Here is a 15,293-nt window from a genome sequence, read left to right as displayed (position 1 = left end):
GTTGTCATTAACGTCGTAATTATCGGTGGATCGTATATACGTAAAATTATATGCGTTATTTTTGAAGTTTTATAATCTTGAAGATTATAATACTAAAGATTAAAATTTGCGTCATATAAAATTATGCACCATTTTTGTAGTTATATTTTTAGAGATTATAATTAATTACGTAATTATTAGACTATTATTAATAGAATAATGTAGTTTTAGAAAATTAATTTAGGTGAAGAAATAAAATGCACATTAATATTTCATTACTAACGTTAAAAAAAAAAAAATGCAACGTTGAATAAATCTCAGGATATGTGATGGAAAAGTTTTTTAACATTGCGAATATCGGTCCAACTCGGTGCATGGGAAATCAGTCGCGTGAAAATAATATAAACAAAAAACTCATTAAAAGTCAAGCATTTATTCACAGAGTCGTATCTTATTTCGCACCCGCGGCAATTAATTACAGCTGCATATGCGCGATACATAACAATAAATATAGCAGCATCTCGAATATACGTTACGATAACAGAGACAATAAGTGAAATCGTTCACTTTTTCGGCGTTTGCGGAGTACTGGTGGCCTTGAAAACTAGCGGGTTCGACACTCGAAATATGCTAGGCAACATTGTGGCTAACGTTCCAAACACCTCCTCCGACATTCCCTGTAAGCGATAGCAACGATATCGGCATGAGCACAATCTTTTTCCTTCTTCTTATAATCTCGGTGGATTAAGCTTTATCGCGGGACTTACTTTCGGCACGAGAAACTGCAGATTCTTCAACTCGGCTCCACCCCAAGAGGCCATTTCGATCATGAAACCTTTCACGCACTTGAAGACTAGCTCGGCTCGTTTCGTGCACCAAGCGACCGTCATATCCTACAGTAGCACGTCGATGTAGATTATTTGTATTTTTACCTAATTATCTAAGAATTATCCAAGCGATAGATTACCTCTGACATTTCATGAACGAGCAGCACGGGTATTGTCAGCGTTGTCACATCGTTGCAACACGCCGTTTTTAAAATGTTTCGCAGTCCCAAAATAGCGGGATGTCTCGAGTTGATATCGCCTAAAATTAATATCGTGCATTAAACTTTGTAATCCATCGCTCACGTAGGAAATTTATAATTGCCAATTATTTACCGGATCTCAGGGAATCGTTTACCACCATGTGGAACACTACGTGAACTTGCGCCAGATTGGAATGCCTCGTGATAAAAACGTCGCCTGTTTGCAGACTCTTGCTCGTCGTGGATTTTTTCGCCTGTAAACAGCACATATAGTTTGCATGTCGATATATTGCTAATCGTAAATGAAACTTTTAATACTACATTGCCTACATGGTGATCGCTCCCTTCCCTGTAATGCGCCTGCCTCCAAGCAACGGCGTCCTTCACGTCTTCCCGAATTTTTTCCAATTGCTCATCGATAGGTGGAAAATGGAATTCCGTGGTTAATTGACATATCGAGCATAATTCTGAAACGATATAGTATATAAATTTATAAGAGAAACACATAACAAATTAAATATAAAATAATTTGAAAATTATTGACGTAGTTTATTAGAATCTAGAAAGCACCTTTCGTTATTCCAGAATAACTGCCTAAATGATTATCGCTTAGGAGGACTAATCCACAGAGATCGTTCGAGTATAGTCCCAATGCTGTTTGCAATCTTTGCGGCGTTGGATCCATCCTAAATTTAATATATTTTCTGTTACAATATCGATTAAAATTTACATTGCCCGAGATATTAAAAAGAATTGGTTCTACACTTCGATAAAAATTATTAGAGACGTACCCGGACTCGCTATTTTTCGTACGACAAAAATCAAGTACGTCTCCGGTCAATATACGTATGTTGTGCATTTGTTTCATCTGAGATCCCAAATGTATGGTGAAGCTTTCTTCTAATAGGGGATAATCTGTCGTTTGTTTCTCCTCGCTATGAACGAATTTGTCTAAAGCCGGACGCAACCGCGGCAGCGGTACCATAGGCGAACCCCTATCTCGTGAGAACGTACGATATATTTTCCTTTTGTCTCCATAAGATTGTTCTTTGATTTACTTGCTGTAAATTAATTTTCGGAACGCGAAAGAGAAAACCTACATTGGCGTGGATACCATACTGGTCTGTTGCTCTTCGAGCAGCCTCATGATCCAATTTCGGTACTGCCGTCGTTGATCTAATCTTAATGCGTCGATTCTGGATCCCCAGTAACCCTGCAATAGACTTTGCTCCTCGAAGTGACGACCAGCCATGTCGTTTATGGACTTTTCGGTAGATCCCGCTTCGAGGGCCTCGACAGCAACGCGCATTTCGTCGGTTTGCCTGAAATTTACGTATGATTTTTTTTTCCAAAAATTGCCATTTTAAGATAAATAACAAATAAACAGACTGTCGAATAAGTTTTCGAACGAAATTTATATTTCTGTATAATTTCATATTTTTTATGTATATGTATAAATATGTAAAAATATGTGAGAAATGAAAAGGAGAGTTGTAAGATGTCACTAACTTTTGCGTAAGATGTTCATAGTCGGTGTTCCTCATTTGAATTACTTCAGTAACATCCCGTCCAAATTTGTGTTCCGCCTGTAAAATTGGTTCTAAGGACGGAGAATGCACTAATCTGTGATATGCCGCAGCAAACAATTCCTCATCTGTGGTCCCAATAGGATCAGAATATTCTACTGTCTTCTGCTTATATATTTTCTCCCAATTCTTAATTATGTCTTCTAAATCCAAACTGCCTGCTTTGGCAGCTTCGATAAGTTTCTCCGCCTTTTCATCGTGAAACTGCAGCGTAAGCGCCTTGATATTACGTTGCAGGGCATCCAATAAATCCGATTCCACATAACAAGGTAGTTTGAACGATGACATTATACGATGCGTTAACTCTTTTATAGAACCGTGATACGGTATTTTCAAGGGAATTTCCAGTTTGTATTCTTGATTCGTGGTACATGTTGGAAACTTGTAGATGAATGTTCTCTCAACGTATTCCTCTTCTGCTTTATTCATCGCCTTTAATAATTTGTATATTTGTCATGTGAACTTTGTAATGAATTAATATTTATGAGAAGTAGATATGTAAAATGATACATTCTAAGTGGTATAGTGAAGCAATATGGATTAGAGTAATAAATTCCACATAATTAGTTCTTATCAGCATGTACACAGATATTATGACTTGAAAAGAGTGGTACACTTATCCCGCCAAGGTCAGCTTTCACAACATTCGGGTTAAGAGGGCAAAGATAATTCTCAGTAGCAGTTTTTGATGTTTTTATGTTTATTGTCTATATTAATTTCGAGACGATAGCGAACAGTTAATTATAAATTAACTTTAATTAATTACAAATTTGAACGTCCGCAAATATATAAATCCATCAAATACTATCTAAATCAAATCAACGTGATAATATATTTATGTGAAAAAATTTGTAAAATATCAGCAAAAGTGAGTACTTTTGTTATTTGAAATGATAATTTTTCTGCTCAGAATAATTTTTTTTTTTAATTTGCATTCAAACACGTACATTGTCGACACATTGAACATGAGTTTTCAATTATAGTTTAAATAACGACAAAATAGAGCATTTTTTTTAGGTATTTGATTGCTCCTGCTTTATCGATTTACGGGGGCGCTAGTACAAGCTGTGGTATAAACATGATAAACAAAATATTGACCACCGCACAGTAAATAAGCCCGTGATTTAGTTTGTATTGTAGGATAATTCAGAAGAATACAACCATAATTCATTGAAGCACTAATATATCAAAATCTATATTGTCGAATCAGAAAATTACTTCTTCAAATATACATAGATTTCTTGTGTGTACAATAAGGAAAATTAAAATAAAAAGATTTTGACGCGAACGCCCGAGAGTTAATGGACATAAATTCACGTATACTGACACTCATTATTCTACTGACATGATATGTGTTATTCGATTATTGTATGCTTCGGTTTTATGATCAACCTGTCAACTTGTTAATGAATATAACCTCGGTAACTCGCACACACAGAGATTGCTCGTATTGTCATTGGACAGACGATGCAATTTCACGATTTTTAAAAATACAGATTTTTATATAATCCGCAATAGATACCGTTTATTTGTCGCGTTTTTTCGATTATTTGAAAATGCACTATCTACGTGACAATCAACAATTTTTTGACGCCCCTTTTCTCCTTTTCCATGACTGTTCATGAGCAGAGAGAAGCCTGAGAAAGGCCAGTCCCCGGCCTTTTTCGTGGGACCGTCGAAACCTCCTTGTACACTACATCCATCTTCGAAATTGGTACTACGTAGCCACGTTCATTTTTCGACACTGCCGATAAAATATCATTCTGAGATACGCCGCAAATATATTTATTAATATATATATATAATAATAAAATAATAGCAAATATTGGCCGCGTTCAGCATAGTCCAGGCGCCAGGTCGATTGAGCATTTTTTCGAGGTTGATGGCTTATTAAGTTAATGTTTTTTTTTCATGTTTTTTTGGGTCGTAGAACAAGAATCTGTAAATAGTTTTTTCTTAAGTCGATGCAATAAAAAGTTATTATCAATTTATTTGTTTAAATTGCCCTAGCGATCAAACTATACATCCTATAAAAAAATAAACTAGAGAAAATTTGTTCCTCTTTTTGTGACGAACAAAATGGCGTTTGAATTTTTCCAAAATCTTGATTATTGACGGAAATATGTCAATTTTTAGGTAATTAGTGCCTACGCGTCGCGAAGTACCCTTAGGCGTGCGCGCTCGCGCTCAATTGTATCGTTAAAACAATTGAAACTGTGAACTTGTCTGAACTTGTCTTGTGGTACAATTGAGCGCGAGCGCGCACGCCTAAGGGTACTCCGCGACGCGTAGGCAGTAATTACCTAAAAATTAACATATTTCCGCCAATAATCAAAATTTTGGAAAAATTCAAACGCCATTTTGTTCGTCGTGAAAAGAGGAACAAATTTTCTCCAGTTCATTTTTTTATAGGATGTATAGTTTGATCGCTAAAGCAATTTAAACAAATAAATTGTTAATAACTTTTTATTGCATCGACTTACGAAAAAACTATTTACAGATTCTTGTTCTACGACCCAAAAAAAATGCTCAATCGACCTGGCGAATAGAGTATGCTGAGCAGCAGTCGAACGTGATTGGCTCTTATTTTTAGAACCAACCAATCAACGCGGTGTGTTGATAAGACGAACTCAACAGTTGTGTCTGCTGAACGCGGTCATTATTTACACGTGAATCACGTGATAATAAAAACATCTTTTACTTGTAAGCTTGCATTAATTACGATTTTTTTATGTAAAAAACCGATTGCGTCAAATATGTGTACCATTTGCAGATGTAGCACGGACGCGCACCAAAATGATGTTTTATCGGCAGTGTCGGGAAATGAACGTGGCTACGTAGTACCAATTTCCGAAGGCTTCTCTCTGACCAAGTGCAGCACAGTCGAGTTGGTCGAGTTTGGTTTGGACGCCATATTAGTTACGTTCCGAAGGATTCTGTAACGCGTTTTTGGCGGCGATTCGGCAGATATTATTCACGGTGATAAATAAACGATTTTTTTAAACAATGCTGGATCATAAGCAGACCGAAGAGCTGACGGATCACGAAGCCGAGTTGTATGACAGACAACTTCGTCTGTGGGGTTTAGATTCGCAAAAACGGTAGGTTTCATACGTAGTCTGATTCTCAAACAGATACCGGCGTTTTATGAAACTGCGAATTACAGGTGCGATACATGTAACACGACTGTAGAAAGATTTCTGGGATGGACGTGATACGTGTCTCTTCGTTATCTATCGATTACATGCATGCTTTACGTACATAGGGAACTTTCCAGCAAGCGACACAAAAGTCGACACAAACGTCGTTCTATTTTTCTTTTTTGGCAATGAGTAACAAAGACAAAATGACACTTGTGTCGACTTGTGTCGCTTGCTGGAAAGCTCCCATATATACTTTATAATGGACAAAAATATTTTGGAGTAATTTGTGTAGAATTTTAATTGAAACTATTGCTTTTTTTTACTCTTCTTTGGTCATACTTTTCACAGATTGCGAGCTGCAAAAGTTATTTTGATAGGACTAGACGGTTTCGGGGCGGAAATTGCTAAAAATATTATTCTAGCTGGAGTCAAGAGTGTTACGTTTTTGGATCATAGAAGTGTAACAGAGTTGGATAGATGTTCGCAGTTCTTTATACCAAAAGAAGATATTGGAAAGAATGTAAATGTTAAGCAACAGATTATGTTTTATGTTATTGTATAAATAATTACGTACTGGAATAATTACATATACTTGCAGAAAGCCGAAGCATCATTGTCACGAGCTCAAAACCTGAATCCTATGGTTAATATTAACGCAGATTCCGACAAGGTTGACGATAAGCCTGACGAATATTTTGGACAGTTTGATGTGGTTTGCGCTATGCACTGTACTATCACGCAGCTGAAAAGGATCAATCGGGCGTGCAGAAATCAAAAAGTCAAATTCTTTGCTGGGGATGTATGGGGAGCACTTGGTTATGTATTCATAGATTTACAGGAACATGAATATGTGGAGTGCGTATACTTGTATTTATGAATTTAGCGTATGTAAATTGAGAACGAATCTTTTGTAAATCAATCATGGGAATTCTTCCAGGGACGTGTCAAAAACAAAGAAAGTAACAATACCGGAAGGTGGCGAGCCCATGGGTAAAGAAAGGATTGAAACCATAGTAGTTAATGAAAAACGCACCGACAATTTTGTACCGTTTGAATTTATCCTAAATGCTCCAAAAACATCTTTAGTTAGGGAAGAAGAAATCTACTATATGATGCTAAGTATGTGTTTAAAGTCAGAACGTTTTAAAATTTGAGAAGTAAGAATTTACATTTAATAGATATTCTAGATAAAACAATTCTTTTTTTTTTTTTAGTACTGCTGAATTATCGTGAAAAATATGGCGAGGATCCATTGCCAAGCGAAAGAGGTTGTGAAAACCTAAAAAATGAAGCTTCTTTGATTATTAAAAAATATGAGTTAGGCGACAAAATAGATAATTTAGTGGAGTACGTATGACAGTTTTGGCACGTAAATTAATTAATTAAAAAAATTTATATGTATAACAATGTTTTTGTAACCATAGGAGCGATTTGTATGCACAACTCAGTCCAGCTTGCTCTATTGTCGGTGGCGTAATGGCACAGGAAATAATCAAGGCGGCATCGCAGAAACACGCTCCACTCAATAATTTATTTACATTTAATCCAGCCACATCATGCGGAGTTATTTTGAAATTGGGATATTAATCAAACATGGTGTGTAGAGCTGAGTATACTAAAGATTTTCTAATAATATTGTGATACACTGACTATGACATTTATGTTCCCCTACTTATCCCTTCTTTTTATACGTGAAAAATTCCAAGAATTTATCAGCAAACAATTATATTTTAAAAATAAAATTTCTTTACCTACATATAGCAATTGCTACTATGAATTTTATATCCACTGTAATATCCATATATATCCATACATTTATCTGTGTAATATATTTTATATGCGAGTACAGAAAGTACGAACGCAAATTTTGCAAACATATATGACTCACTGTCGAGACTTCCGGCAAGGCAATTTCAAGCTCGCTTTGTGAATTTTTTTCATGCGCTCTCGGGTGGAAAACACGTCGCGAAACGTGAAATGGGGATTGAAAAATTGGAAGGGGAGCCGATTAGGGTATGCCTCGTTATGCTTTATCGGCTCACCGACATTATTTTCAAGAGAATGCATTTTACACCCTATATTCTATCGAAATTTTCGCGAAAGTGTATTGTTTGATTTCGCAATAGTTTAATCCGCATGGATATATAGCAAAAAATTTTATCGCGCAGTAATGGCAATAATATAATATAATAATCTAACTTCTCGGTATGAGCTATTACAGTGTTATTTACTTCAATTCTTCTCTTTATGTGAGATTGTACATATAGGTATTCGACAAAGTATATGCGCATACATGGTATGTTATGTGCGTTCTTCTGCACACACACGTGCGCGGGCGAGGTGATTGATTCGATCTTCAGCTCGGAATTATGATTTATCGTCTTTTTCCGTGCATACGATGTTGCGTATCGAGCCTATCACCGCGGTATGAAAATGCAAGGGTAGGCGCATATAAACCGCTTCGCTCGACTCTCTCGTCGCAGGTATACATGACGTGTTTCTTAACGATGCGGCCACGTGCGTTCACGGCTGTCGAATTATCTCGCGCGACGTTTTATTTCGTGCTCGTCGAGAAACCATTAGCCGGCGCGGCACGTAAACGCTCCTCTAATTTGACATTTTGTTGGTATACGATGCTAACGCAAACGGCGCATTGAGGGTGATGGTAGTTCGTGACGGATTTGCCGTCACGTTTCGACGGGCGCGGCGAATCGCATCGACTGGCGATTCATGTAAATTTAATAGTATACGATGTCGCTTGTGAAATTCGCGATCACCGCGTCGAATTTACTTGGTTCTAACGGGACTAGATAGACCCTTTAATTTTTCATTTACGCGGATTACTCGAAAAATGGGATTATAATATGATGGATTACATTATCCGTTTATTTTATTTAAAGAATTTATCTGACATATCAAAGTGAATGATGTATCTCCATTCATCTTTTCGTGCAGATTTTTATTACCAATTCGACAACGATGAGTGCTCTCCGGCGGAAAACATTCATTCGACGTGTTTCACAAATTCTACGTGGAAATACATATAGAGACTACCGTTATAAAAGGTATACTATCAAGTACCTTCACAGTTTATGCGATCGCGTGATTATTATCTGACTCTAAGTGGAGTAGGAGACGTACTGGTACTCCCCGTGACTCATGCAAGGAATTTACTGAGGCTACCGTCGTTATACATGCCCGCTGCAGAATCGATATGACACGTACACTTTCAGGAATGCTAGACAAACTAGATTTTCCCCACAGTATATATGATTTCATTCATACTTTTAAGTTATTATTTATAACTTACTCTCGTTTTGAACGCATCCGCGTTCTAGAGTTAATTGCGTGATCTATAATACATCTAAATATATGTAAGATTTCTTAAGTATTTAAAATTTTCTAAAACGATCTTGAAAATGCTGAGAATGATTTGATTAAAAATATTAGAAACGTGTGGGGTGTCAACATCCCGAAATTCATCCGGGGCCACTCCTGTACTGTCATATCCTTCGCGCGAAAAGGTTTCAGAAGGGTGCGTCCTTCGTACATCGTACCCGCGCGTTGATTTATGACGCGACGAAAATGATTGCCGCTGTTAAAATACCACCGGGCACATTTATTGACAGACATACGTCGCCTTTTGCGCCCTTGTCGAGAAACACGATGGTCCTTTAAGGTATTTTAAGCAGATCTTAAGCGCCGAGCGTGAAGCTAATCACGTTGATGCTAACGTTAGCGTGTTTAACATTGTTATCGAAATTTACGCGCGATATTGTTTCTTTCTTGCGGTGTCGGAAATGCGACATTAAATTCTGACGTTATCATCGGGCGGGAGCTTTTAAATCCTGTGTGTGGACGCGACGTTCGAACAAAAAGTCCACGAGTCGTGAAAAAGCATTGTCGCTGCGGCAAAAATTGCGTACGTGCGGTAACTGCTTACGACTTCTTTTGCCGGTAGCGGTTTCTATTTATACCGTGCCGTAACATGTTTTCCGCTTATCAGTATCTTATTGTCGGCGCTGTGTGCCGCGCTTTCTTTATTAATCTCGTTTGTACGTGGTACGCCGCCGCCGCTGCCGCTGCTTAAAAAAGGGACCATGCATTCTGATAACGCGATTGCTGAAGAGAAATGTTCGGGGCAAGATACTTCGTTACTTCACGTGTAGAATTAAAACGTCATATCTGATAGGAAAGACTGCGTTTTAATTTTAATAACTAGATTTAAAAATAATGTCACGTATGATTAAAAAAAAAAAATAAATTTTTGTACTTTTCTCCGTACGTTACACGGTATTCCGAAATCAAATCTATCATTAAAAGGACAGCTGTAGGTATAATAAAAAAAAGACGTAATTTTTCTTTATATCAGTTTCCTATTATTCTGGCGATTGTCAGACATATCCTTATATGCGCCACGATATTGCATTACATGCCGCTTCGCGTTGTTTGAAGCGACTCGTATAATGTCTCGGCGAGGAAGGCGCATAGGTGAAATTCTGCGGGTCCGGGGGTGGCGTCGCAGAACGCGGAGGGCATAAAAAGATTTCATGGCTCGTTTTCTGACCGAGGGACATAATATTTTTCGTGGTCGGACATTCGAGGCGCGTGGACCACCTCTCTCTACCTTTCTTCTCGCTCGCTGCATTAACAAAATAACGTAATAAAATCTGAGTGCTCTCCATTGCTTTCCGTCCATCTCCTCCCCCAAGCCCTCGTTCCCGTCTGTCCGCAGCTATCCCTCATCGCCTCGTCTTTCTTCTTTTTCTAGGTGGGCACTCATAAAGTCCGATACATTGTGCGCCGAGAGTTATATTCGTCATGGCTGTAACCGTCGACGGTGCGGTGGACACGCGATCGGCGAAAGGATCGATGTCCTGCGACGACGTCTGCGATCACCCAGTAGCGGCACGTAACGGTGAGTCGCCTTTTTTCCTGATTAATTCACAACCGACGACGGTACGAGCGTGTTCGCCGTTCGCTCTATGACTTATTGACTCCACCCTGCGTTCGTCTTTAACATTTTAGCGCGGTCGTCTTATACGGAGTTCCCTTCACGTGTTATTCGTAAAATCTCTTGCACATCAATCGCGGTGAAAGAATATTTGTTCTTTCTATCGTATATACTCCAGTAATCATGTATTATCGTTTGCGTGCGCATAAATACAACGTCGTGGATGACTCCTCACGACGTTAGGATACATAAAAAATAAATATGCGCGAGAAAACGCGTCGTCGTTTCTCGCAGGCTATATACGAACGCGTCGCACTGCGGCTGTAAAGCTCGTCCGCAATAACCAACCTTTCTTCGTCGAGTTTCCGAGCTATTCGCGGGAATGGGGCCGGGAGGGGGCTGCGCCTCCAGGTCGCGACATTAATTTCGCTCGAGCCGTTGCAGCGGCTTCCGAGTTTCGGATTTCGAGCACGCCCGAGGAGCGCGATTCGCCGCGATATTGCCGGGGCTTTACGAGCAGCCATTGGTGCAATTCAGGCAGTTTTTAGGGTCAAACGAATAGCTAATGCAAATACGGCTTCTCGCGCCCGGCATTATTTCACCTCCCCCTGCCGCAACCGGCCGTTAGTCTGGGCTTCTCGGCGTCGAGAATCCTCCTCCTCCTCCTTCCTCTTCCTCCTTGCTCCTTCATTCGTCCGTCTATCCTTTCCTTCGCCCCCGCTGCAGGCATTACACGAAATCTTAATGCCCTTCGCGTTATCAATTAAGACACGGTCGTTGCAATTAATTTCGTGGCCGGTCACCCCGTCTCCTGTCGCTGGAAACGGTAGACGGAAACGGCGTCGTCGTCTTACGCGAAAGGAACTTTCCTTCTCGATGTGTACATGAATGAGATTGCGCATGTAACGAGCGTAACGATTTTCTGGCGACTCTGAATGCAGTTGATTTGTGGAGACTGAAAAAGCATCGGTTCATATAACAGTTATACAGTTGAACGCGTGATAAATCACACATTTGATGAACGTGTTAGCGTAACGCCCGTCGATGTCGATTGCGATCGATTGTTTCAAGAGAGATTCGTGGAATTAATGTACAATAAAAATAATCGTTTCTTCTATTCTTCGATAAATTGCACTTCGTTGAGTGAGCTTGTCGTCGTTGAACGACATAAAAAAAATATCGAACGTGCAACGTCATGGAAAGGGAGAGATAGATAGAGAGAGGGAGAGAGATTCAGATTAAAATCGAATTAATATGCATGCCTGCGCGCGAGTCCGCTTGGAAGCGACGGTGATGGAACGACGAAATCTATCTACTGTTGCCCGGTGAACAAACCTGTAATTTGTCAGAGCGGTTGGTCTCTAAGCCCCGGCATTATAATTTGCGCCTATGCAGAGAGCAAAACTGGAACCAAGCCGAAAACGCGAGGAGGCGGGAGGCGGGAGACCGGCAAGGGAGGAAGAGGTTGAAAAGGGGGGTCAACAGCCTCGGACACTCTTGGCTCGTATGCGAATCGATCGAGACTGGAACATCAGAGAGCGGCTAAGTATTCATGGCTGGCGAGGAGTTTCGGCGGCCAGGCCAAGCCGCCGATGAATTCCTCATGAGGGCCATGAATCTAATGGCGAATCAATCGCGAAATTACCGCCGGCGATGAAACGACGACGTCCGTTGGAATCGCTTTCGCGACGCGTCGACTTCCTCGAAGTAACTTCGAGTTGAACATTTGTCGTACGTTAACGTGACGTTCCGTTAAGTCGTCTTATATACCTATAATACAAGGAGAAAGTTTCAGGTCTCGCGGACATTCAACTCGCCATTTTGGTGCGATAAGATTTCATTGATACAACAAAACTTTTGCTATTTCGCGAAATTTCGAGGATTCGAGTTATTCCATGAACGATTATTCTGTTGCGTATGTTTTTTTTGACTCGACGAAAAACATTTTGCCGATTTTATACGACGCGGCGATAATATGGGATAAACTGGTAAATGTTTTGCGCCACTTTGTCATCGGCTTTTCGCTTTTTCTTCTTCACGTAAATCCTGTTACTCCGCAACATTGCGAGGAGGACTCCTCGACAGTTCTGTCGCAGTAAAAAGCTTAAGAGGTCGCGGCCGAGAGGAGAGCGCGTCCGTTAAATTACAAAAGGATCGTTGGTCGTGCCCGCGCTACAATGTTTTCCTTCACATATGCCGAAAGGAAGTGTATCATAAGTTACCGGGTGGGTGAGATCTATGGCGACGGGTTCGGGTCCATAATTCATGCTTTTGTTCGATTCTGTCGGGCATTATTTTAGGTTACGTCGAGAAATGCTTTCGGAATCGCGGTTTACCGTCCTCATTCCTTCTTTTCTCGATAACCGGGAGAAAAATATGCCGAGTTTCCTGCCGCCTCGCCGAGCTTACACCGGGATTCTAACGCGCGCCACCCTTGTTCGACGCACGACTCGATGGTATATAAATGGTATAGCGTCCGCGTTGTATCCTTCGGTACTCGAGAAAGTAGCATAGATTTGATCTATAAGTTACCATAGATTTGGTACACGAGATTTACACAAAGTGTAGAAAATATTTTTTTCTACTTCTTCCTCAAGAGATTAGCGGTTCGATGATTTCTCTACCGATTCGATACACGAATTCGAGCATGCTTAAAAAAATTATAACCCTTTATACCAAATCTGCACGATATTATTAGCAATAACACGACATATTTTATTTCCTCATTTATTTTACAATCTTGATATCAGCGTGCCAAAGTTCGCACGATCATTGTCAACTTCGTCCAATAATCGCGTGCTCGTAAAGTGTTCGGGGTAAAAAATGTCCGTTATAAATAACCGAAGGGAGCGTTATCCTTTTCGCGCGGTGGGCCCCGTGCGATTTTAACGACCCCGGGCGCGTCGCGCTTCTCGAAAATCGTCACCCGAAAGCGCATCCACCTCCGTTCGGCCCGTGTGTGTCATTCTTCTGCTGTCCGTTTAACAGCAGCGATAAAACATGTCTAGGCTCTCGTAAGAGGCAAAGAGCGCGCCTTCTCGAGGTGCGTCTATACGAGTCTCTGCGAGGCACTTTAAAGTATTTTCGGCAATATAAGGGCTGACTTATGGCTTTCGCAATTCCCTCGAAAAATAGAGTGAGAGAAAGAGAAAGAGAGGAGGAATGAGGAGATATCGGCAGCAAATAGAGGAGAAAGAAGGAGGGAGAGATGCTGGCGATGGCGTCTCGAGCAGGACGACCAGGATATTGCATTGTGTTTTCTTTCGGGACAAATGATTTACCGCGTTTCCCCTTGTACATCGCCGCGAGCTACAGCCCCGCAAAAACACGTAAGGGGTTGCAAGAGTCACCAAAAGCGACGACGACGACAACGTAGGTAGGGGGTTCCACGGGGGGGGGGCTCTCGGCGAAGAGAAAATAGGGAGCGGGGCAACCGAGCCGCACGATATGGGAGGTATTACATATTTATGGGCTTCTGGTCCCGGCACGGAAGCAAATTTCAGGCAAATCTCGGTCGGAAATAACGTTAAAGCCATTGGGACGTAAGGCCGCGCCGTTTTCAAGCGGGCGAATATCCGCGCGTTCGCCACCGGGATATTATTTTCCGGGGAGGAAACGGCACCACCCGAACGACGAAGTCGCGACTCACACGCCATTCTCTTACTACGTTCCACGGTCGGCCCGCAGCTTATTGCGAGTTGAACGTGAAATATCTTTCTTAGTGGTTCCGATTGCGACCATTTGTGCCATGGTATATTCGCAATTGCCGAGTAGAACGGTAGAAATGGAACAATGTAAAAGTGAATTACCCCATTGGGTCAAAGACGATTCATATATTTATAATATTTAAATTTAGGGATAATTTAAGATAAAATGTAGGATAAAATTAGGAATTTTGAGCAATAATAATTTTATTGAGTGTGAAGGAAAGAAGGATTATATGAATATTGGCAATTAATACATATATACATAAGTTTAAAAATACATAAGATACGTACATAAATTATGCAAAGGATGGCAGCAATATTGTTGTTATGAGATCCAAGCAAAATGGGGAATCTGAAAATAATTAAATTGCGTTTGAATAATGTTTTTTTAAATATCCTTAGCGAGCTAATGGAAGTAGTAACAGACGGCACGCGTCCGATTGGTGTCGCCAACTTGCAGCGCATTCTTGTACTACTGCTGCACGAGACGTATACTTGAAACTCTTATCGCGTGAACCACATACGTAAACATTTTTCAGTGAAATTAATCTATATTTATTTAATTTTACATATTTTATACTTTAATTTATTCTGATTCTTCAAGTTCTTTTTTCGTATTACATGGCACATAAAATTATAAATGGAATTCTGTATATATTTAACTTATTATAAATTCAAAATAGGATTGTTTGAATTCCAATGCGAATTATAGGGTTATCTAAAGCGGGCTTAATATTGAGAGAATTAATCAGCGAAACGAAACGATATTCAATGGTCGAAACAGATCAGCGAATTGCGCATTCATCCGGCTACCATTAAACGTCATTCATATCGTTGCGCTGGTCGTAAAACCACCGCAACAATTACCGCCCTTTTGTCGAACGTGCTTACGAATAA

The 15,293-nt window shown here is 40.1% G+C and overlaps 2 protein-coding genes and 1 long non-coding RNA gene across 4 annotated transcripts in view; 2 read left to right on the top strand and 1 right to left on the bottom strand.

The window, feature by feature from the left end:
- Positions 1-15,293, top strand: part of LOC143906068 (uncharacterized) — a 193,815-nt gene that overhangs the window by 113,371 nt on the left and 65,151 nt on the right. The window contains exon 3 of the long non-coding RNA XR_013259436.1: positions 10,507-10,653. This is a non-coding gene — a long non-coding RNA (uncharacterized LOC143906068). The remainder of the gene's footprint in view (positions 1-10,506; positions 10,654-15,293) is intronic.
- LOC143905969 (FERRY endosomal RAB5 effector complex subunit 3) lies at positions 393-4,263 on the bottom strand. 2 transcript variants are annotated; one of them, XM_077421659.1, is made up of 10 exons: positions 4,115-4,263; positions 2,516-3,024; positions 2,107-2,328; positions 1,798-2,001; positions 1,577-1,692; positions 1,328-1,473; positions 1,140-1,260; positions 947-1,065; positions 747-872; positions 393-656 (listed from the first exon to the last, which is right to left on the bottom strand). In XM_077421659.1, the coding sequence occupies exons 2-10, from the start codon at positions 3,019-3,021 to the stop codon at positions 543-545; spliced, it is 1,674 nt and encodes a 557-aa protein (XP_077277785.1). In that variant the 5' UTR covers positions 3,022-3,024; positions 4,115-4,263; the 3' UTR covers positions 393-542. The 2 variants fall into 2 exon arrangements, with proteins under 2 accessions (XP_077277785.1, XP_077277786.1); XM_077421660.1 differs by having other exon boundaries at positions 1,337-1,473.
- Aos1 (SUMO1 activating enzyme subunit 1) lies at positions 5,479-7,491 on the top strand. Its single transcript, XM_077421663.1, has 6 exons — positions 5,479-5,693; positions 6,084-6,255; positions 6,334-6,590; positions 6,673-6,854; positions 6,950-7,082; positions 7,160-7,491. The coding sequence occupies exons 1-6, from the start codon at positions 5,599-5,601 to the stop codon at positions 7,320-7,322; spliced, it is 1,002 nt and encodes a 333-aa protein (XP_077277789.1). The 5' UTR covers positions 5,479-5,598; the 3' UTR covers positions 7,323-7,491.

This window comes from Temnothorax americanus, unplaced genomic scaffold (assembly GCF_048541705.1).
Source record: "Temnothorax americanus isolate GAGA-0224 unplaced genomic scaffold, ASM4854170v1 Scaffold7, whole genome shotgun sequence".
In the NCBI taxonomy this organism is placed as follows: Eukaryota; Metazoa; Arthropoda; class Insecta; order Hymenoptera; family Formicidae; genus Temnothorax; species Temnothorax americanus.
This window is presented reverse-complemented; position numbering and strand designations above follow the sequence as displayed.

What these genes read in the sequence shown, in the direction of transcription:
- LOC143905969 (XM_077421659.1), bottom strand. Translation starts at nt 3,021, where the DNA reads ATGAATAAAGCAGAAGAGGAATACGTTGAGAGAACATTCATCTACAAG. An exon ending in ACGAAAAATAGCGAGTCCGG is followed by an intron (nt 1,693 to 1,797) that starts GTACGTCTCTAA and finishes TATTAAATTTAG; the next exon opens with GATGGATCCAACGCCGCAAA. An exon ending in GCGATCACCATGTAGGCAAT is followed by an intron (nt 1,261 to 1,327) that starts GTAGTATTAAAA and finishes TGCTGTTTACAG; the next exon opens with GCGAAAAAATCCACGACGAG.
- Aos1 (XM_077421663.1), top strand. Translation starts at nt 5,599, where the DNA reads ATGCTGGATCATAAGCAGACCGAAGAGCTGACGGATCACGAAGCCGAG. An exon ending in AAGAAGATATTGGAAAGAAT is followed by an intron (nt 6,256 to 6,333) that starts GTAAATGTTAAG and finishes ATATACTTGCAG; the next exon opens with AAAGCCGAAGCATCATTGTC. An exon ending in AATCTACTATATGATGCTAA is followed by an intron (nt 6,855 to 6,949) that starts GTATGTGTTTAA and finishes TTTTTTTTTTAG; the next exon opens with TACTGCTGAATTATCGTGAA.